Here is a 21,353-nt window from a genome sequence, read left to right as displayed (position 1 = left end):
GCTGGGTGCGGCTGCGCGGCGCCCATGCGCCGCCGGGATTCGGGAGGCCGCGTGTAGCGCGAGGTTGGGGCGCCGCGCATCGCATGCAGCTCTATAGGCCCGTCGGACGGAGTGCGGGACGGTTCACCTGAGCGCCGTATCCCAGCCGAGATGTCCGCGGCGAGGGAGAAGAAGCGGGCCAGGAAGATGAGAAACCAGCCAGCCAGCGTCACGCTCCCTGCTGAGCCGGGGTCCTTTCCCGGCGGCGGCGGCGGCAACAGGGCCTGCTCGGCCCCAGGTACGGCCTCTCCTCCGGGATACGGAGCCGTTGGCCGCAGCTCTCTGAATGCAACCCAGGAACTCAGGAGCCTGCTGTAGAGGTTGGTGGCCCTGCCTGTGGCAGGGGGTTGGAGATTCGTGATCCTTGAGGTCCTTCCAACCCGGGCCATTCTGTGATTCTGTGATTAGGTATCTGTTGCTTAATTTTGATACTGATTTAGCTGCCTGTACCAGGAATGCGTACTGTAACTGCACTGACATACGTGTCCGTGCTTACTTTGTTTATTACTGCAACAGAAATGTGTGTGACTTTACTGAAGACAGAAAGACAAAAACTAGCTAAAGTTACGGGGGGAAAAAATAAGAGAAAGAGGGGAAAGTTTTGCTCTGACTAGACAACAGTAAGAGTCGCTGCTGATGGCAGTCATGTAGGCTGATTTTGATCACAGAATCATCAGAGTGGCCTGGGTTGAAAAGGACCACAATGATCATCTGGTTTCAACCCCCTGCTATGTGCAGGTCGCCAACCAGCAGACCAGGCTGCCCAGAGCCACATCCAGCCTGGCCTTGAATGCGTCCAGGGATGGGGCATCCACAGCCTCCTTGGGCAACCTGTTTCAGTGTGTCACCACCCTGTGTGAGAAAAACTTCCTCCTAATATCTAACCTAAACCTCCCCTGTCTCAGTTTAAAAAATGTTTCCCCTTGTCCTATCACTATCTACCCTTGTAAATAGCTATTCCCCCTCCCGTTTATATGCTTTGTAATATGTTTATATTGGTCAGGTCTTTCCCTTTGGGCTTAATGGAGTATGGGAGGTATGGATTGGGTACCGTTTTCAAAATGTGCAAAAGCACACGGATCTGCTGCTGGCTTGCTGCAGGTTTTTTATTATTTTAATGAAAAATAACTTTTTTTCAGTTATATATGTTAAATAGTCAGAAGAATGTCCGATGCAATCTTAATAAAGCTATGTTTACAATCCAGTACCCAGATGACTTTGTATTTCTGCTATCTGTGTTTGTTTCTACATCCTTCAGGAGATGTTCGTTCTGAGCAGCAGTATCAACAGCAGAAATTTTTGCATCCGTCACCTGGGCCTCCCTACAGGAAAGACCAAAATAGAGGAGACTCGAGAGGCAGAGGAAGGGGAGGATGGCAGGGAGAGCATCAGAGTTCTTCTGAAGAAATGCCTAGATTCATAACAGGTTTGTATGTATAATAAAAGGTCATAGTTTCCAGGGCAACTTGCTAGAAATTGCTTGTTGTCCGTCTTAGATTTTGTGCAATAGCAAAAATCAGACGGGTGTTTTGGTCAACGTGTGTGTTGTCTTTTGTTTTTCCTGATTTTCTACAAAATAAAGAAAAGTGTGTGCTCTAAAATGAATTACCAGCTATTGTTCAGTGAGTCCTTTCAGACTTCTGAGTTGAAAAATTGCACTCCTTATAATGAGGGGTATGCATTTGGGTTTTGGTTTACCAGTAAAATGAACACTGACAGCCATCTGTTTTTAATGTAGTCAGTGGAACTGTTTATGCTCATGTTGTGAGTTAAAGGAACTTCTAACAGAACGTTTGTTTAGGAAAGCAAAGAGGCAAATTAGTTTTCCAAATTATGGTAGTGCTATGATAATGAGTACACTTCCATAAGTATTAAACAAAATCAACCTCTGACTTCTTTGTTTGATCATTTTAAAACTGTATGTAGTATCATCATTGCTTCCTGTTTTGTCCATGATTAAGTTTTTCCATCTGTCTCAATAATACATGCAAACATTGCTGCCATAGTAAAGAAGTACTTTGCGCAAGTAGAACTTGTTGGTTATACCTCAGCTTTCAGTATTTGCCGTAACATATTGGTAAGCTTCAGGATATCTGAAGAACAGAAATTACATCCATAAGAGACAGTAGAGGATACCTTGGTTTTATCTCAGGAAGTCATTAGACTGGTGCACTAGAGGTACTCTGCTGGAGTTCACTAATTTATGTACACTGTCCCTTTTTTTTTTAATCTTTGCTGTTTGCCGTGCTCTGATGGAGTTCTTTTCATTCCAGTGTCTACCTTTGCTCAAGCTCGTGCTGCTGAGATCAAAGCCATGCTGAAAGCAGTTGCACAGAAATCTTCCAACTCTCTAGTCTTCCAGACTCTGCCCAGGCACATGCGAAGGCGAGCTATGAGTCACAATATTAAGCGCCTACCCAGGCGGCTGCAAGAGGTTGCCAGAAAAGAGGTATAAGTGCATTTTATGACATTTGATGAGCTATACAGTGGATGTAGATATTGTGCAGTGCTCAGCTGTGCATTTATTACCGTTCAGAGCTGAGCTTGACTGCAAAGCTTCCCTATATACAGAGGCTCACAAACTTGGGCTGACATTTGGATGCAAAACCTGCATTTTAGTAGATCTCAGAGTAGTTGTCAGTTATCTCTTCGCTTCATGACTATTGCATGTCTTGAAAAGTTACTGGACTAATGATGATAAAATCCCCTACTGCAGGAGCATTTGTTTGGCTAGTGTATCAAGGTCTCAGGTGATGTAGGAGTCCTCAGGAACACCTGCCTATTGCAGCTCACCACTGCTTTGAGCTGTGACTTCGCAGGACTCAAGCCAACACAACTTGTTCATAACTGGCAGAGTATAGCTCAGACAGGGTAAGCACAGTGGAGTAGCTGACAGGTTGCATGCAGCTTAAGACCATTCCTGGTTGGTCATGAAACTCATTTTGGAGTAGCATCTTATCATTTAGCCAGAATGCTTCTATGTATTTACTTACTGCTTATATGCCCTGGCATTTCTATGTGTTTAAAAAAAAAAAAAAAAAAGGTTCAGTGGCTTTTCTTTACGAGGTGGTTGTCTGATGCTTGGCATTGATCGCTTTCTCTGGACACTTAAAGTGATCAGATGAATTTGCTTGGTAAGTTTTCTGCTTATTAAGGTTGATTCATTTACATATTTCTTGTATTCTTTTTCCCTCTTGCTTTACCTTTTTTGAGTTCTCTGAGAACTTGCCCCTTTTTCCTCAAGTTCCTGAAGATTCAGAAATTGCATCAAGTACTTCTGCATGTGTGTCTAAGGGTGTGGTTTATTGGATCTTCATAACCTGCATCTCTGCTTTTATTGCTCCAATTGGCATTCTATTTGATTTGTTAGTCATGATGATCCACAGCACCTTCTTCAGGAGGAAGGCAGCATGGGCTATTTTGCATAGTTTACTCTCTGCCCTTGTTAAATAACTTAGATTTCTTTCATGTTTGTATTTGATCCATTTGTGTTCTGCTTTTTTAACTACTTTCCCATGATAGTATTTCCAACTTCTGTGTGTGTACTCACATTGATAAGTCCTTGCTTTAACTTTTGCATGGTTCTTGGATTTTTGGGGTGCTATAACGGTCCCTGCTGCAACTGCTTTACTTCAACCACGTTCTCTCTCTTTGGTTCTCTTTTTGAAGATTGTGTTTTTATGTAGGATGTTTTGTTTCGTGCTTTCTTAGAGCTCCTGTGTCTCCTGAGCTGTTTCCTTTTTTATAGGTTCAGCCCATTAGTTTTCAGTGTTTGAAGTCTGTTTCTTCAAAGTTGACTGTTCTGGTTCTGTTGTGCTTTCTTCCTTTTCTTAGATCCTTGAATATGACCATATTGATGCAGAAATTTACCATGACTGTCTCTTACTTCTTCACAAGCTTGAAGACAGATACATTTTTTTTGTCCACGTTACCACATCCCTTTTTTCTCTGATTGCCTTTCTTCACACTTATGTACCATTTACCTGGTGGCTTATATTGCCTGATCTATAGTGGAATGATTATTCTGATTGTGACTTGGAACTTTTGAAATTATTTTGTGCACATCTGTCTTTACATCGTGGTTTGTTTCCATGTTTACTTTGCTTGGCAGTGATCTAGCATTCTCATTCTTGTAACCAGTTCTAATTCTAGTTCTAACTCCTAGTTCTAATTCTTCTACTCTAATTCTTAAAACCAGTGATCTACTGTCAACCATTTCTTTGTGAGTCCCCAGAGGACATCCTAAAAAGTTGGGTTTTCTGCCCTTCCTCAAAAAGACAAGTCAAACCTTGAGAGACAAGCCTTCCTCTTCAGCCATTCACCCTTAGTAATTCTATTCTTGATCAGGTCTTTATCAGGGAGTTTGTCTGACATCACCATATTGGCTTCTACACACTGTAAATACTGTGAGTATCCTTAAGTCTCATCTGCCAGTCTGAGAGTCCGTGCTGCTTCTGTATGAGCTCACATCTTCAGGTTCTCCTGATGCCGTGTTCGTTGGTTCATAGGAATATGCTGATGTTGAACAAAAGCTTTATACACGAAAGCAGCAGTTCTTACAGTTCACTGGTACTTTTCTGAATGTCTGAGAACTCTGGTTTATGGGTTCAAGTTAACCTTTGGTGGAGTTGTGTGGATGGGACTTGCATATACTCTTTCCATCTGTTTATTATCCTCAGTCCAGAGAGAGCCATGGAGAGCTAACATAAAAATAAAGCATAAATTATGCTAGTACTTCCTGTATCCTTATATATGCTAACCTTTTTCCTCAAAAGAAGTCTTTCCTTTTGAGATTTACTTCAGTGTTTTCTTTTTTGAAAACAGGCTGAGAAAGCTGTACATCAGAAAAAAGAGCAGTCCAAGACTAAATGCCGCAAAGCCCGAAGACGCCACATAAATTTGGTAGCAGAGTTTAATCGCAGGCAAAGGAAAAATATTTGGCTGGAAACACATATTTGGCATGCAAAGAGATTTCATATGGTAAAGAAATGGGGATACTGTTTAGGAAACAGCCCTACAGAGAAGTGCTACAGGGCTTGTTACCGAGCCATGACAAATCACTGCCTTCTCCAGGTATCACATTTGCATTTTCCTTGTTCTTTTACTAAGGTGAAGTAATCAGCTCTTCAATTCTAATGAATGTTTCTGTCTCTTTGAAGCGATGTTGTGTCAGCTGTTAATAAGTGCTAGCTATGAAAACAGGGTGAGGAAGGTGATCCTGCCTCTCTACTCTGTGCTGGTGAGACCTCATCTGGAGTATACTGTCCAGATGTGGAGACTTCGGTACAGAAGAGACATAGACCTGTTAGAGAGCATCCAGAGGAGGGCCACAGAAGTGGTCCTAGGGGTGGAATATCTTTTGCTATGAGGACAGGCTGAGAGAGCTGGGGCTGTTCAGCCTGGAGTAGGTTTTAGGTAGACCTGAGTAGGTGTCCTTGCTCACTGCAGGGGATTTGGACCAGATGACCTTTAAGGGTCCCTTCCAACTCAAACGATTCTGTGATAAATGAGTAATTTCATGAGTGTTGTGAGAGGTGGACAGTATCAGAGAGAATAAGAAGAGTTTTATGTATTAAAAAGGTATCTGTAGCTGAAATACTTCATCGTCAGCCATAGGAGCTAAGAGATTCAGTGAATTCCTGCATCTTCTTGCTGAGAAGGATGCTACCAAAGGCAGACACTTTGTTATGTAACCTCTCTGGTCTACTTATTGAAGGGGCAGGTTGTTCTCCAAATGAGAAATGCCTGACAGCTGTCCTACAGCAAAAAACTTTAATTAAAAAATAACAATAATAATGTTTTCTCTTTGACTCAAGCAGTTGTTTTTCATTCACTAAAATTTAATTGTAAATTATGAAGCTCTGTGTTGACTCTTCCTTGCCAGGTTCACTTTCAAGAGTTCTCACTTTTCCACTGACCTTTTGTTTCAGGATTTATCATATTATTGTTGTCTGGAGTTGACTGGTAAAGAGAATGAGCTTCTGAGACAACTTGCTCGAATATGTAGTGTTGATGCAGGTAAGGATTTAACTAGTTTGAAGTAAGGTTAAGTTTTTGAATAGTCTGAAGCAGAGATGTTCAACCTGCCAGTTGCATGTGAACCAGGACTGTGCTCACCCTGTGGTGCTGTGCCATCATGGCAGTGGCTTTTAAATTTTTTTTATTTTTTAAACAAGAAGTTATTTTGTTTTTTCAATAAGCATCTTCTTCTTCAGGATTAACATTTGGAGCAGCCAGTTGTCTGTCTGGAAGACTTGAAGGTTCCTTGAATCTTTACCGAGCAGATCGCTATCCTGAGGACATGCTTGGTCCTGTTACATTCATTTGGAAACCGAGGTGTGGGTCTGAAAACAGACAGTTATGGATTTGGATGCATCCAGCTCTCAAGCAGGTATCCTGCTTTTTAGAGTTGAACTCAAATTTCTTCATGCATTGTCTGTTTCTTATGCTGCAGATACCTTCTTGAAAGGTTTCCACTCTATTTCTGTCTGTCTTGTTCTTATTGAAATTGTGCAGAATGTGCATGCAACTGAAGTATTTTGTGTGAGCTTGTTAAAAATTTTCTACTGCTGCTTTTTGGAGGATTTGTTCACAATATGTTGGTGCCTGTTTTGCTTCCTTCCCACTGCCATCCGTGACAGGCTGTTTGGTCCCTGTCATCACAAGTAGTCATAATCTAAACTTAAATTGCAAGCGCACTTTTTTTTCTTCCATTAATTTGAGTGACAATAAGTCCCTAGCAGCAGTATTACTTTCAGCATGTGACAGTGCTCTCCATGGATTTAAACAGAGTGAAGATCATTCCCTATAATCCAAAATGAAAAACAAAACCACTAGAATTTAACTGAACTGCTTACTTTCTTAATTCAAACTTTTCACTTTTCTTTAGGATGTACTGAATGAGTTGAAAGCAATTTTTCAGTGTTCAGAGCCTGAGGAGATCTGTATTCCTGAGCCAACTGCAACACTAAATCAAGAGGAAGAACAAATGGATCTTGTTCAGAGTCTTGGCAAAAAAAGAAAGAAAGAGGACAAAGAAGGAGATAAAGCTGTGCCAGTGAAGAAAATAATTGGTGATGGCACTAGAGACCCATTCCAGTCCTACTCCTGGGTCTCACAAACTACTGGCATTGTGATCAGGTTTGTTCATAGTAGAGTTAGGAACTGTGACCCTTAACCTGTTAACGTAGCTGGATCATAGCATAACAGAAAACTGTGTGCTGTACAATTGTACACTCACCTGAAACTTCTCTCTCTTGCAGTGATCAAACAATGGAGATTCTCAGATATCGACTGATTGGCCCATTATCACACTCTGTCCTTACAGAGACCCTGAAAGCTGCTTCTATCCAAACAGTAAGGGCAATGGCCTGATGGATATTACTGTAATTTATATCAGCGTTCTAGAGCGTGCAAACTTCTTGCTAGAAAGAATCATTAAGCACATTAATTATGAAGGGTTAACCTATATATTTCTACTCTGTTAGCTTCTCTATATTGAGCCTCTTGATTAATGCTGACCTCAAGAAGAGTTTGTATCTGGATTTCTGCTATGGGTAGAAATAAAATGGAAGCTATGATGCTACTAAGGCTCTAAGGGTTTTGCAACAGTGATGTATTGAGAGGTCAAAAATAATTTGTACTTTTTGGAAACCATATTTTTCATTCGATGAGCTAGAGGACCCTATAGGGCAAGACATGAAAGGTATAGAAAACATTTGTGTATTAAATCAAATACATACTTTCTCCAGGATTTAGTGTTTTATCCACCTCTTAGCACATTCCATCAGTGTAGTTTTAATGGGTGTGGGGGTTTTTTTGTGCATTTCTTGCAGCAAACTTGAGGAGGCCATGAAGTCTCTGGTTTTCTATAAAGTCATTGATTGCAGAGTTAGGAAGAATTGTGGATTGCTTTGTTTACTTTTGGGATACAAACTGAATATGCTTATTGGAGAGTACTGTAAAGTGAAATGTAGGAATAAGCTTCATCAGGAAAAAATGGTTTTGATTTGAAACTTGAAGGAAGCAACCATAGTGATTAAGGTGAACAGACTGAATTCATATGATTAGAAGTTACTGAATTACTACTTGAGTTAATTAGATGATGTTGTTTTCCAGGAGATGGTGGATTCAGAGTCGAAACTGAATAACTGGTGGGTAGAAAACTGCAAGGACTCTGAAAAAGTATCTCTTCATCATCGCCAAACAGCTATCTTTGAGCTCTTAGAAGGTATTTGGGCATGGGCAGTAGGGGAGGAAGGGGAAACTTAAGTTCTAGTGGTCAGAACTGGCATGCAACTGAGTTGGCTTCAGTTTGGTAAGGCATAGTTTGTGTTTGATCAAGAGGGTGATGCCCTTGAGCGTATACTTAAGTAATTACTGTGGCATGTCGAAGATTTGAGAAACATTACTTTTTATTTTTTTAATGGAGCTTTAGTCCTTTTTGAAGGCCAAACTTAACAGATATATTCCGTTTTGTTTCTTGTCTTTATAAACATTTCATTTCTAGCACTGAAACAGGTAAGGAGCTGACTGGTAAATCTCAAACTATATTCAAGCTATCCAGTATGAGGCTGTTAAGCAGAGATGAGGTAAAACTTAAAAAAATTTTTTTTTTAAATTTCTTTAACAAGCACTGGTGAGTTTTCAAAACATGTTGAATCGGGTACTCTGAATTGCTACTCTGGCTTACAGTGGTGTCACATCACTGCAGGCAAAAACGTACAGAATAACAGTGCAGAAAAAAGTAATCACAGTTTTATTCGTGGTTTCATGGCAATGTTCATTTGTGTATTTTTAAAGGGATAAGTTCACCATCAGAAATGCCACCAGGTACAGTACTGGGCCTCACTGTTGGAGATCCTCGAGTAAATCTGCCAAAAAAAAAGACAAAAGCCATTCCAGATCCGGAAAAATACCAAGGTAAAAAGCTTTGCTTACACTGTGCTTGCATGGAACTGCCAAAGGCATGAAATTTAGTTTCTCTCTGCACTTCTGTTTTCACTTACTGTCCTTTTCCACTGCTTTTTTTTTTTTTTTCTTGTTTTCCCCTAGCATTAGGTTTCAGAAGTTTCCTTCTTCTGTCCCCATACCTCGTCATAGCAGAAACAGGCTTAAAATTGCACAGGTTGCATGTGTTTTAGAACAGCAATTGAGAGGGAGGGACATGCACCATAGCTGGTCTTGTGCTCAGTGGAAGCCTCTGTCTGACCATACAGATGATCCAGGTTCGAATCCTGGCAAGGCCAACCAGGTGCTAAAAGCTGCTCAGTGACTTTCTGTTTGGTATGTTGTCTTCCAGGTGCTATTCTTCTCTCCAAAAACAGTTCTAGAGTTTGGTTTATAGTATTTGAATGTTGCAATTTCGCTGTAGGGAAATGCAAAATTAGCATTTTAGATTGCTAGGAGATGCATAAGTGACTTTAGACTTTCATTTCAGTGCAAAATACAAGATCAGTTGGATTTGAACTTCCTTGAAAAATATGCAAGAACAAATAAAATGGGATTTCTGTACAGTGCAGTGTATGCATTTACATTTAGGTTGATTGGACGTAGGCTGCCTAACGGAGTATGAGAAACAGAATAGCCAGGTAGCAAACAAGACAAGTGAAGTTTCTTTGGTTGCGTATTTCCAAGATAGTAGAATAATACACCCTTATCTTTTGTTTAAACCAAGTTGAACACTGATTTTAGTTGCCATCTTACCAACTCTTCCTATTCAGACTTCCTTATGTCTTCCTATTCCCACCTTTCTTTGTGAAACAGCTTCTGTCCTGTTTATTACCATTTCTGCTCAGTTACTTTCTCGTCATTAATATTCATGTTGGAAATGTTGCTGCATATGTGACCTCTGCTTTGGTTCCTTCCTGCTGAGGAGTAAGGTGAGCTACATAGCACTCGTTTACAGAGACTAGTTTGATCTGCTAAAGGAGTTAGCAACCAACACAAGTAATTGGTCACCATTCATTTTGCTTGTCACGTCTGTGAAAATATGTTCAAGAAGGTGAGATGAGCTGAAGTCTTCTGAGCGTTGGAAATGCCATGTAGTAGTTTTTCTCCCTCTGGCAGAGGTGATCCTCCCCCACGATGTAGGGCTGTGATAGAGAGGTAATGATGTATGACAGGGAGTCAAGGGAAAGAAGTTACTTACACCTTTTGTATTTTGACTTGCTAAAAATGGCCATCTCCAAGTCTTTCTGTTTGTGGTTATCCTTCAGCTTGCAAGAAATCTTGTAACATAAAAAGAGAGTAGAAAAGAATGGTCTTTCTACAAGGAGCAGTAAGGAGGTAATTTCCCACCTGAGTGACTTCTTAATACTGTGTGGGAAGACTCAGAGGATTATTCAGAATCTCCTATGTACCTATTACATTACATAGTGGGGAAATCTTATGGCATGGTAGTTCATCTCTCTTATCTAGGAACCTTAGAACTGAGGTGTAACTGCCACTCTTCTCTGTGCCTCATTGATATTCCTAAGTGTTGAAGAGAAAAGCTATTACTACTCTCCAAAGCCTGTTGTTCCTATCTTAATTTTGTAATTGACTGTGTGACAGCTACTACCAGTGCAATATCTCGCCTTAATAGGCTTATTTGTTCAAGTAGTTGAGAGAAGTTGTTTGTTTGTTTTTTGGGCTTTTTTCCCAATACTTCTAGAAAATCAATCCATATTGGATTTGCATCCTTACGTAATTTTCCAGGCTGGGGAAAGCTTTCAGTTGCATTTGATTCCTGTTTTTTTGTTGTTGTTTTTTAAAGAAAAGATGCATCAGTATTAATAATAGGAAGCCTAGGCGTAATGAGTTACTGTGCAAAATGCATACAGAAGGCAGAATAGATATATAATCCGATCAGTTCCCTCTATGCAAGCATTACGATTTCTTCCCACTGTATTCTATTTCAGGACAAGGAAGTATGTGCAGCTTGTGATCTTGTTAGGGCATATGATCTTATTGCAATTTTCCCTGCCTCTATAAATCAACTGTATTTATTTATTTTTTTCCCTGTCAACCTACTTGATTGCCTGGCAGTTTTGCAGGCAATCAAAAATCCATTCATTAAATGGAGGAGAAGCTGTTGAAGGTCATTCTGTGCAAAAAGATCACCTCTAGGTGAAGAATGTGAGCCATGAATCACAGAATGGTCAGGGTTGGAAGGGACCTCAAGGATCACGAATCTCCAACTACCCTGCCACATGCATGGCCATCAACCTCCACGTTTAATGCTAGACCAGGCTGCCCAGGGCCCCATCCAACCTGGCCTTGAACACCTCCAGGGACGGGGCATCCACAACCTCTCTGGGCAGCCTGTTCCAGCACCTCACCACTCTCTGGGTAAAGAATTTCCCCCTGATGTCCGACCTAAATCTCCCCTCCCTCAACTGAAAACCATTTCCCCTCGTCCTACACATATCAACCCTTTCAAAGAGTTGATTCCCCTCCCCTCTGTAGGCTCCCGATGAATGTCTGGAATGACACTACTGCACACTGATCTTAGTGTTGCATTCTTCCATAGCACTCTATTATTGACTCTATTGATGTCAGATTATTAGAATATCCAGCAAGAATTTCATCAAAAGCAACGCATTACCAGAGATATTCTAATTCAGTTTAGCAGTTTTACCATCATTTTTTACATCCAGTTCTGTCTGGTTCCGTTGGTTCTTTTGCCCAGTAGATACCAGGAAAGGAATTCTTCAAATGTATGAAGGGCAGTTTGTTTTAACAAAAAAAAATGAAAAAAAGGAATTTAATATTGGCAAGTTGTAGATGTTAGTACAGCAGCAGTACTACCAATGTTTCCACAGTAACACCCACAAAGAAAGTTAGGTTTCTCTTCTAGATAATTGGTCCCCTGATGGAAGATGAGGTCTGTAATTTCACTGAGTTGGTTTTAATTTGCCCCTTGAGCAAATCATTTTGTGAGCACTAGAATTACATAAACTTTCTGAATCTTGGTTTTAATGTAACCTTACTCAGTTGTGGTAATATGGAAGATGATCTTTGTGTGAGTAATGTGACTAGTCATTCATCCTTGCTGTATTTAATGTTTTTCCCTTTTTTGTTTCTTGGTTATTCAAATACTATTGGTATTAATGTTAAGTTTGAAATGGTACTGCTTATCTTAGCAGATCCCATATTTGTTTTAATCTCTCTTATTTTTTTAATATTATGTAGAAGTTAATTGCTTTTCTTAACGTGTTTACTTTGAAGATGCATTATTTGTCAAATGTGCAAATGGTTTAGGTAAGTTACAGCCTTCTTAGCCCATGGGTTGTCATACATGAGATCTATGAAATGAAATCTATTTCCTCCATCCTCCTTGTTTTTTTCTGAACATTGTAAAATACATTTGTGTGCTTTTTCCCTCTGTGGATGATGTGTTATGAAATCAGAAGACATTTCAGTCTTTCCCACTTAGGCATACTCCCGAATGCATATGCACAAAGGGCACGTGCTGATGGGAATTTAACTCAGGGCTGTCCTAATTTCTTTAGGCTGCAAGATAGAGAGTTTATGAGTAAATCGCTGTTTACTGCCTTTTTAGCAGCTTATGCCTTCTGGAGTGGTCAGTGCTTACATGATTGCAAATTAGCATTAGTCTTCTCTCCTTTTAAAGTCCTCTTTTGTTGTTTTGGTTTGCTGCTACTGTTACGTGCTACGTATCTTAGCACGTTTTGCTGCTCAACATGGGGTCTGTTGGAACCTCTAAACAGTCAGTGAATTAAATGCAGAGGAGAATGCATCATGAAAGACAGGTGAAAGTTCCTTCTGCAAACACAGAGCCTCAGTCTTTGCCAGTAAACATATTCATGCAGAAGTTTGCATATCTGGCCTCTTACATTGGCTCTTCTGGTGCTACCTGCATACATGCTCTGAAACTACTCCCTAATGGTGTTGATGTTTCTGCTTCTGCTACTGCTGCTCCTCAAAGAGGGATGGAAAAAATTCAAACAGATGCACTCTTAATCTTAGGCCTGTCTTTTAGCACTGCTAAGGTAATCTCAGAACAACTGTTGGAAACAGAATGAAACCTTCTTTTCTTTCCCTGTGTTTCCTGAGCACCAGCCATTGGCATCAACAGAAGTAGGTAATAATATGGTTCTTGCTGACTTCTGTGTGCATAGTAATAGGCACAGTAGTTTGTGTGCTTAGTGTTTCCTGTACTAGCTGTAGCATCTTATTTGCTGCATCATTAGCAGCTTACTCATCAGTAGGTTTATTTCCCCAGCATTCTTTGAAGGTGAACTAAAGAAAATGAAAGGGCAGCAGTTTGAATTGGAGTATGTTTTGTAGAGAGGTAAAATTCTCCAGGTTGAATGTGAATGAAAGAAAAACAGTATACGACGTTAGAGATTTTAGGGTGAGAAGAACATTGGGTGGGCTGTGGGAATGGAAACAGACAGGCATTAAAGGGCCCTTTAAAGTGGAAGAAAAATACTCATGCTCTGCAGTATAGGAATTCTAAGGAAAGTATGTTCTTTAAACAAGAATGCTTAGCAAGTGTCATCTTAATAGCACTGTCAAACTCAGGAAAGCTGCTACATGTAATGTTTCTGAGGATTTTACAACTTGTAGGGTGGACAACTTTAAATCATATACAAATGGTTACAAACATAATTATTGGCAGTACCTATCCTATTGCTAGGACAGCTTAATAATTCATGTATTCTGTACTTTTTCCATGCTAACTGAGAAAAATTACCTGAGTTCATTCAAAACTTTGTTATTTAAAAACAAGCAAGAAATATTGTGTTCCTCTAACATGCAAGACCACTTAAATGACAAAGCAGTTCTGTAAGTTTTAGCCACAGAAATATTAACAGCTTCGTTGTAGTTTTTTATTTGTGAAGTTTATTTTACTTAAAGCATGGATTGATATGCATTGATATTGCATGCTAGGTACTGAATGCTGAATGCTTTTAATCCACAGAGTACAAAAGGTAGGTATATGTTTATTTTGTTTGAACTGAGGAGTTGAAGCAGAATTAGTTTTAATGCTCTATTGATGAGTTTTAAAGCTGAAAGTCTTACTCATCTTCAGTAAGCACACAGTTGTTGGACTGTGCAAAATTACACAATACATGTCTTCCTTGTAGTGCAAAGCCTGAAAAAATCCAGAGAGTGGGAAGCTAGTGCTAAATAAGTGTTGCATGGTAGTCATACCCATAGAAATGTTTCTTGTCTGTGCATTATTTGTCCTGTAAGTTTGCTTAGGTAGACTTAGTCCAGACTTTGAAAAGTTGTTCTTCATGATTTTTACCAAAGTTGGTGAACTTCATACTTTTCCTGACAGGTCCAAGTCCAGAATATTAACAATGGCATTAAAACTTGCATTGCCAAAGGTGATGTCATGTGTACTAAGAAATACCTGTCTGTCTGTGTGGGAATGCCAGGTTAATCCTTCTAAAAGTAACTGGTAGTTTATCTCATGCTTTGTATTTGGAAAAACATATGTTAAGGTAAGACATTCCACGATCACATTTTAAATAGTCTGTGTTCTTAACTGTTTGCTCATTGTGCTCATTAGGGGCTTTGAAAATTTGAGTTTTGTTTGAAGGTTCTCTTCTTTTGTAGATAATGATAAAGTTAGGCAGCTGTACCTGGAGGGTGTACCTGCTGAGTGTGCTCACAGCTTTATCTGGGACCAGGACATCTGTAAGAACGTCACTGAAAATAAAATCTCAGAGCAGGTAACTGATGAGGTGGATTGCCATGGAGAAAATGGCTAATGGTCCATATAGCGAAAATCTTGAAACTTGTATAAATGCAAGAGCAGCAGTCTCCTAATGTAGTATTAGCACACGACTGAGTTGAAGTGTCTGTTCTGTAGCCTTTATGTGATACTCTTGTATAGCAGTTATTAATATCCAGTTAAAAGAAAGCTTTACTGGATTGTCCACTGAACTAAATAATTGTGGTTTTATTTTTCTGAGAGATTTGAAATTGGATTTTCCTGCATCACTTTGACTCACGTAGCACTTAAAAGGGATGAAGTGCCACAGAGATGCCCTGTCCATTTACTTCTCAATCATAACCAAGTGAATTCTCCTGACAAGAAAAAGATGAGACAAAGTAGATCCCTCTGGTTCTGAACTGCAGTACACTGTTGTGGTCATTCTAGACATCTGTGATTTGTTGACAGTTTGAAGTGCACTTCTGCAGATTCAAAATTTGACATTTACATTGGCAATGGAGGGACAACCCACAAATATACTGGCAAAAAGGTAATTTTGCCTCTAGAGGTGATAAACTTTTGACACCATTGTAATCAAGGAGAAAATGTTTGTGTGGCAGAAACATTTCTTGAAATGCTCTCTTGATGCAAATTGGCTTTGTGCTCTTTCAAACTGTCTGTCATAATGTAAAAAAGCAGAATACTTCCTCAATATTACAGTAATGAATAACAATCTTCATACGTTCTTCCTCTTGTGAAATATACAATTTAGCTTACAGAACAACTGGTGCAAAAGAGACATGAAGAGACATCTACAGTTGCAGTCTGGTGTTCTGGGGTTTTTTTTGTTTTGTTTTGTTTTTCCCCATGCATGTATTTGTAATGCAGTACAATGAAATATAACAAGTGATGATTGACAAAGCCTTGGTACCTGCATGCTTTCTGTGAAATTGATTCATGACAAAATACTCTTTTCATCTCCCTGGATATAGTTTGGGTTTTCCCTTTGTATTGACAGACTGTGTGAAAGCATGTGCTCAGTACAGTCTTGTGCACAGGTCTATAAATACCAAGTTGGAATGCTTACTTTTTTTCATCATCTGTACATCTTTGGACTTGAGTTCCAGTACCTTCCCTCCATCAAGGACAATGGAAATTTAAAGGGGTGGGAGGCGAAGGGTTCTGAAGTGCTTTTTCTAAAGGTTTTTTTTTTTTTCATGCCTCAGTGAAAGTCAGTTCAAAAGTGTAGAGTGTTACTGTTGGAAGGATATGTGGAAAAGGGGAAAAGCTTACTAACTTATGGGAAAATTCTCCTTCTTAGGAATTAAACAAAATGAGAGCCCAGTTACTGGTACCTGGATCTCAGCTTGATTTGGGTCCTTGTGAATCTAAAATTCCTATACTGTTGGTGCAGCAGCCAGGAAAAATGGCTGGAGAAGATCGACCAGGATGGGGGAGTGGCTGGGATATCTGTCTCCCAAAGGGCTGGGGCATGGCTTTCTGGATTCCTTTTGTAAGTAACATTCATTACAAATGGCAAGTAAATCTAACAAATGATACCATTTGGTCTGAAACACCATTTTAAGCATACTTCACATTGTGTAATCAAACCATCACAGTATCAAAATCCCACTGTAAAGAGAATTTATGAACTGGTTGATGACAGTCTTGGTCTTAAAATCTTAAAAATAAATAAACAATAGCTTTCTGTATCTTCTTTTGAGTATAACTGTGCCCATATGGCAGTTTGAAGCAGGAAATGAGAGAAGAGGGTAAGAAGAGAAAGCTGATGTGATAGCTGTTTGATTTTGTGTTTCTAAGAGCGTATGGCTGTAATGGTAAATGATTTGGTGCCAGTTGCTAGTCTGCTTCCAGCTTGGCTATCTCTGCCATTCTGTCAACAGTTTAGCTGCCTTTGATTTGGAAGGGGAGCTTGAAATATGATTTAAGCTAGTCTGACTGTACCTTGGGCACTCTTACAGGTATCCTGCTTTGAATGTTAGATAGCTGATGTAGTGCCTTTCTGCTCTTAACATTGCTGAATGTAGAGGGGAAATAACTGCAGTGTTACCTGTTGTGCAGCTCAGATTAGTTGGAGAGTGACTGTTGAGTTAATAGCATGTTTCTGGAACATACAAGATGAGAAGCTGTGAAATTCTGTTTATTTTAGTTGAGTATTTTACAAAATTTAAGCTTAAAGAGAAGCAATGTTTTTATTGAAGTTATCATTTAGAACTGTGAAAACCTTAACTTTTTTTTTTTTTTTTGAAAGCTGAAATTACAGACTTTCCATTTTCTACAGCAATGGCTTCAACAGTATTAATGTTCTATTTCAGTTGGGAAGCAGGAATCAATACAAATATTGCTTTTGGGGGGGGGGGTTGATTTTTATAACAGATATATCGAGGTGTACGAGTTGGTGGCTTGCAAGAAGCTTCAAAACATTCTGAGTATCAAAGAATACCTCACACTCCAGATGATTTCCCTGATTGCCCGGCGGGAATGCAGTTTGCCAAAGAACTGGAAAGCAGTCTTCTTGACAAATTCAAACGGTAACATTAACTCTGATTACAAGAATGGAAGAAAAAAACAAACTGCAGTGCTTAAGATGGTCCCTTTGTTATCTGTTGTTGCATTCATTTAGACTTGGACTAAATTCAGGAAGGTCTTTCACATTGTTTTTAAAGTATTATGTCAGTAAATATACTCAAGAAAAGTTTTGCTAATCAGGTCAATCAATGAACTAAAACCTTCTATTTCCAGAGTGAAGCTCAGTTACAAGACTGAGTGAAAAATAAAGTTATTTCAGGCAAGCTTCTCAGCTACTTAGAGAGAAGGTAGAAGTTTGCCTTTGTTTGCCTTGCAGTCAATGCAATACCATGCTTATGGGGCATCTGGAAGTGTCTTCTGAACAAACTGGTATCAGTTCCCCTTCCAGCTACAACAAGTAGGAGAATTTCAGAGGAAATGATGGTAGTGTCAGTAGTATTCAGCATCACTGAAAGGATATAGAGGGCAAACATATATCAGTGTTGTCTAGAAGTATAACTTGAGAATTATTGGTGAGGTTACTGAATGCACAACTAACTTTCTGTTTTAAATGCTTGTTTACTATTAGAACGGCATGGCAAAGTAGACAGCTAGCCTTTCTAAGTGCCAATTTGAAATAAGAATGCTGGATATAAATCTTTTTCGTACTTGATTTATTGCTTAGACGTCCACCTGCAAAAAGGGCGAATTATGTCAAACTGGGCACTCTGTCCCCCTTCATCTGTCCTTGGGGGCAACTGGTGAAGAGCTGGGAAGGAAGAATGAAAGCTTCAGAAGAATTTGTGCATCGTTCTTCCCCACATGCTGAGCACTGTGCAACTGAAGGACATGGCTTTTGTGACCCCAAACCAGACGTGGTGAAAGAAGCTTCCCCTGAGACTGGTGAGGTAGAGGAGACCATGGAAATAAGCTCTGAAGATTCTATAAAGACAGAGGGTGATACAGACACCCAAGATTTTGGTGAGAGAGGTGAAACTATGAGAAGTGACTTTATTGTTCTCAGGTATGTCAAAAGGTACAAGCACGTGATGTATTATTTATTAGGAGTAATTGAATTGGGAAAAGGAATGGCTCAGCCTTGTTTAGAGAAAGATTTGGTTCAGATACACTGAGGAGGAGATTAAGTAATTTTACTGTTGAGTAGAAGTCCTAGTTTCCTCAAACAAACATCATGAGTAGAGGAAGTAAGGAATTGTCTTAAATATGACAGGCTTGAATTTAGCACCTTCTTGGAGTTGATGTTCTCTGTCTGATTCTACGTGTGTAGAGTTTAGAGGGCCATATTTGTGATTTAAAACTTGCAGTGCATATCAGCACATGTTCTCCTTTTCTAATGCATTGTCTCAGATGGTCTGCAGAGAGGATAGAATCTCGTGTATTTCACTGTAACATATGTGGGTGCCAACGGTGTTTGGAAAGTGCCTGAATGCAGATCTTTTCATTTTTAAGTAGTCATCAGGGGAAGAAATATTGGCAGTTCAGAACTGAATTGTGTCACTGAAGGTTATACAGCTTTTGTGATCAAAACAAGCTTTAACAAGCTGAGTGATATTCATGTCTTCAGAACAAGTAGCCTCCTAACACATGAATTTCACCTGCCCGTGTTCTTCTTACGCTGAGAGTTAGAGACATCAGCTTGAAAGGTTACAGGAAGCCCTAGGGCTTCTTTAATCAAATAAGTGACTTTCTGGATTTCTGTTGTACTATTTATTAATAACTATCTTTTTTGTTTCTTTTTAAAACTTGTTAATAGGAGTGAGAAATTACTAATGCAGTTATCAGCCTGGTGTTACCCCACTTCTGGAAAAGATCGGCGGCCTCGCCTTGTTTCTCAGCTTGGAGGAAAGGAAATGACTGAAGATGTCCTTTTGCCAATCTTGATGAGCTATCCCAGGGCTCTGGTATGGGTCAACTTGTCTCTCCTGAGGAAGGGGAACCCTGAATTACATGCCATGATTTGCATCCCAACAGAAGATGATTTACTGCACTTAAGCAAGGACAGACTCTTCTGTGGTCCTCAAGAACCCAAGCATCGTGACATATTCAAGCACAAGGTACAGAAGCTAAAAGAAAATAAGAAGAAGAAGAAAGAGGAAGATAATTTGAAGGCCCAAGAAAGCAACCCTCCCAGTGTTCCAGGGAAAGAAACAACTGAGGAATGTAAAGACCTCATTCTAGGTCTTTGGTCCGGCACTCTCCCGGATGTTACTTCCCATTGCTCCAGAACTCTCTTGGGATACGTAACTCGAGGGGATTTTTCACTAGCTACAGGCTGTGGAGAAGCACTGGGTTTTGTTAGCTTGACAGGGTTGCTTTGTATGTTATACAGCCAGCCAGCAGATAAAAAAGGGCTTGTTTTGCTGAGAACTCCAGCGTCTTTACAGTACAGATTTGCAAGACTTAGTATTGAGGTTTAGGTATCAATGAAGTTCAGTAGAATGCAAAATACACCAAAGTATGTATTATGTCTCCTATGGCCTTTCTGCTAGGCCACTGAAGAAGTATTTCTGAACCTTGAGGAATATGAAACGATTGGAAAGCTTTGTAGCATTATTAATGGGAATAACTGATACTTAAACCTGGTATTACTTCTGATGTCCACATTGTGCAGGATTTCTGACTGTAACATACATATCACCATCATATTCTATATCTGAGAAGCCTGTTTTTCACCTCAGTGCTATAAGGGTTCTGAAACAAAATTACAAATTTTCATTTTAGAAATCTTCTGATGAGGTGGCTGATAAATTGTAGCTTTCCAGATCACTGTTCACATATAAGCATGTGCCCTCTGGGGCTGTATATGTACCAAGTGGCTTTTACCAATTCCTTGAGTCAGAAAATGTGTGGCTACAGTGGAATAGAAGTAAGTAGACAATTCTAGCACAGCCAGCAGGTAAGGTGTGTTGGTGGAAAAGCTCTGTTTAAATGAAATGCAAATATATGATAGTCCAGCTGCATAATTTTAAAATTACAGCAACTAAAGCTCTTAAATTGGAAAGCATATCAATTTCTCTCTATTCTGAGAGAGGAAACTGTCTTTTTGAAAGATAATAAGCTTTTTGAATGTAAATTGCTCTTGGTGGGTCGGCATACGTTTTCTGTTGTAAGTGGGAATATTTTCATTCTGTGCAACATTTTATTTTTGTATGGAGTGTGCTGGGACCAAGGCTTTCTTCATTTTGCTATAGGGTTTATGAAGGTTGAAGCAGTCATATAACCTATAAAATGTATGAGAATGGGGAGAAAGGTATTTAATTTGATTGGGGAAGGGTGGTTACTTGGTTTTGTTGCTGGTTGGGCTTCTTTTTGTTAATGGTAACCCTAAACTTCTAGCCATTCTTGAGGTAAGCAGCTTAAAAATGAATTTACAGTAATGCACTGTAGTTTAATCTGAGCATGGTACAAATATTTACCAGTTGGTAACATAAACCTAAAATGAGACGACAAATAAAAATGTAATCTATTCTTGATTCAGGAATCTTAACGATTTGGCTTGATTTGTTGAAGTAATAAATTAAATATGAATCAGTTGATGATTTTGTCTTCCTAAGTATCAGTCTGTAACTTAATTCCCACAGCCACAGTTTTGTCTGAAAAATCCTTGGGGGAATAAATGAATGTTCTGTGGAGTTCTTTTGCTGCAGGGAGAATTTAGTGTAACTTAACTTCATAACTATTAATGTTGAGGGCCATTGTTGGATTAAATGGAGATATTCAAGACCTGGCTGGATGCCTCCCTGTGCAACCTGGTGTATGCAGCCTGCTTTGGCAGGGAGGTTGGACTCGATGATCTCTAGAGGTCCTTCCAGCCCTTACAGTTCTGTGATTATGTGGAATACGACACGTACATGGGGAAGGGAGGGAAACAAGGCAGATATGGGAAGATTTTGAGAATCGACCCAATTTACTTTTGAACTCATTTGTTGAGGACTTTCCTGTTAATTTTTCCTGACCAAGAGCCATAAATCCACTTGCTGGGTTTGCAAGCCGGATGGGCGTTGTGCGTGTGTTCCCAGCTGCACTGACCGGAGTCATGGCATCGAGTGAGGCGGATAGAGGTAGAAACCACAGCCTCCAGCACGGCTTG

General features: G+C 39.7%; 1 protein-coding gene across 1 annotated transcript; it reads left to right on the top strand.

The window, feature by feature from the left end:
- Positions 1 to 21: 21 nt before the first annotated feature.
- POP1 (POP1 homolog, ribonuclease P/MRP subunit) lies at positions 22 to 21,086 on the top strand. The gene is made up of 15 exons (XM_048939994.1): positions 22 to 277; positions 1,298 to 1,465; positions 2,313 to 2,488; positions 4,864 to 5,112; positions 5,970 to 6,057; positions 6,255 to 6,430; positions 6,929 to 7,179; positions 7,302 to 7,395; positions 8,158 to 8,269; positions 8,842 to 8,961; positions 14,614 to 14,729; positions 16,035 to 16,226; positions 17,111 to 17,265; positions 17,928 to 18,266; positions 19,017 to 21,086. The coding sequence occupies exons 1-15, from the start codon at positions 151 to 153 to the stop codon at positions 19,678 to 19,680; spliced, it is 3,027 nt and encodes a 1,008-aa protein (XP_048795951.1). The 5' UTR covers positions 22 to 150; the 3' UTR covers positions 19,681 to 21,086.
- The last annotated feature ends 267 nt before the right edge of the window (positions 21,087 to 21,353 follow it).

This window comes from Lagopus muta, chromosome 3 (genome assembly GCF_023343835.1).
Source record: "Lagopus muta isolate bLagMut1 chromosome 3, bLagMut1 primary, whole genome shotgun sequence".
Taxonomy (NCBI): Eukaryota; Metazoa; Chordata; class Aves; order Galliformes; family Phasianidae; genus Lagopus; species Lagopus muta.
Note: the sequence above shows the minus strand (reverse complement) of the source record. Positions and strands in the feature narration are given on the sequence as shown.

What these genes read in the sequence shown, in the direction of transcription:
- POP1 (XM_048939994.1), top strand. Translation starts at nt 151, where the DNA reads ATGTCCGCGGCGAGGGAGAAGAAGCGGGCCAGGAAGATGAGAAACCAG. An exon ending in TGGCTTTCTGGATTCCTTTT is followed by an intron (nt 16,227 to 17,110) that starts GTAAGTAACATT and finishes TTTTTATAACAG; the next exon opens with ATATATCGAGGTGTACGAGT. An exon ending in AGTGACTTTATTGTTCTCAG is followed by an intron (nt 18,267 to 19,016) that starts GTATGTCAAAAG and finishes ACTTGTTAATAG; the next exon opens with GAGTGAGAAATTACTAATGC.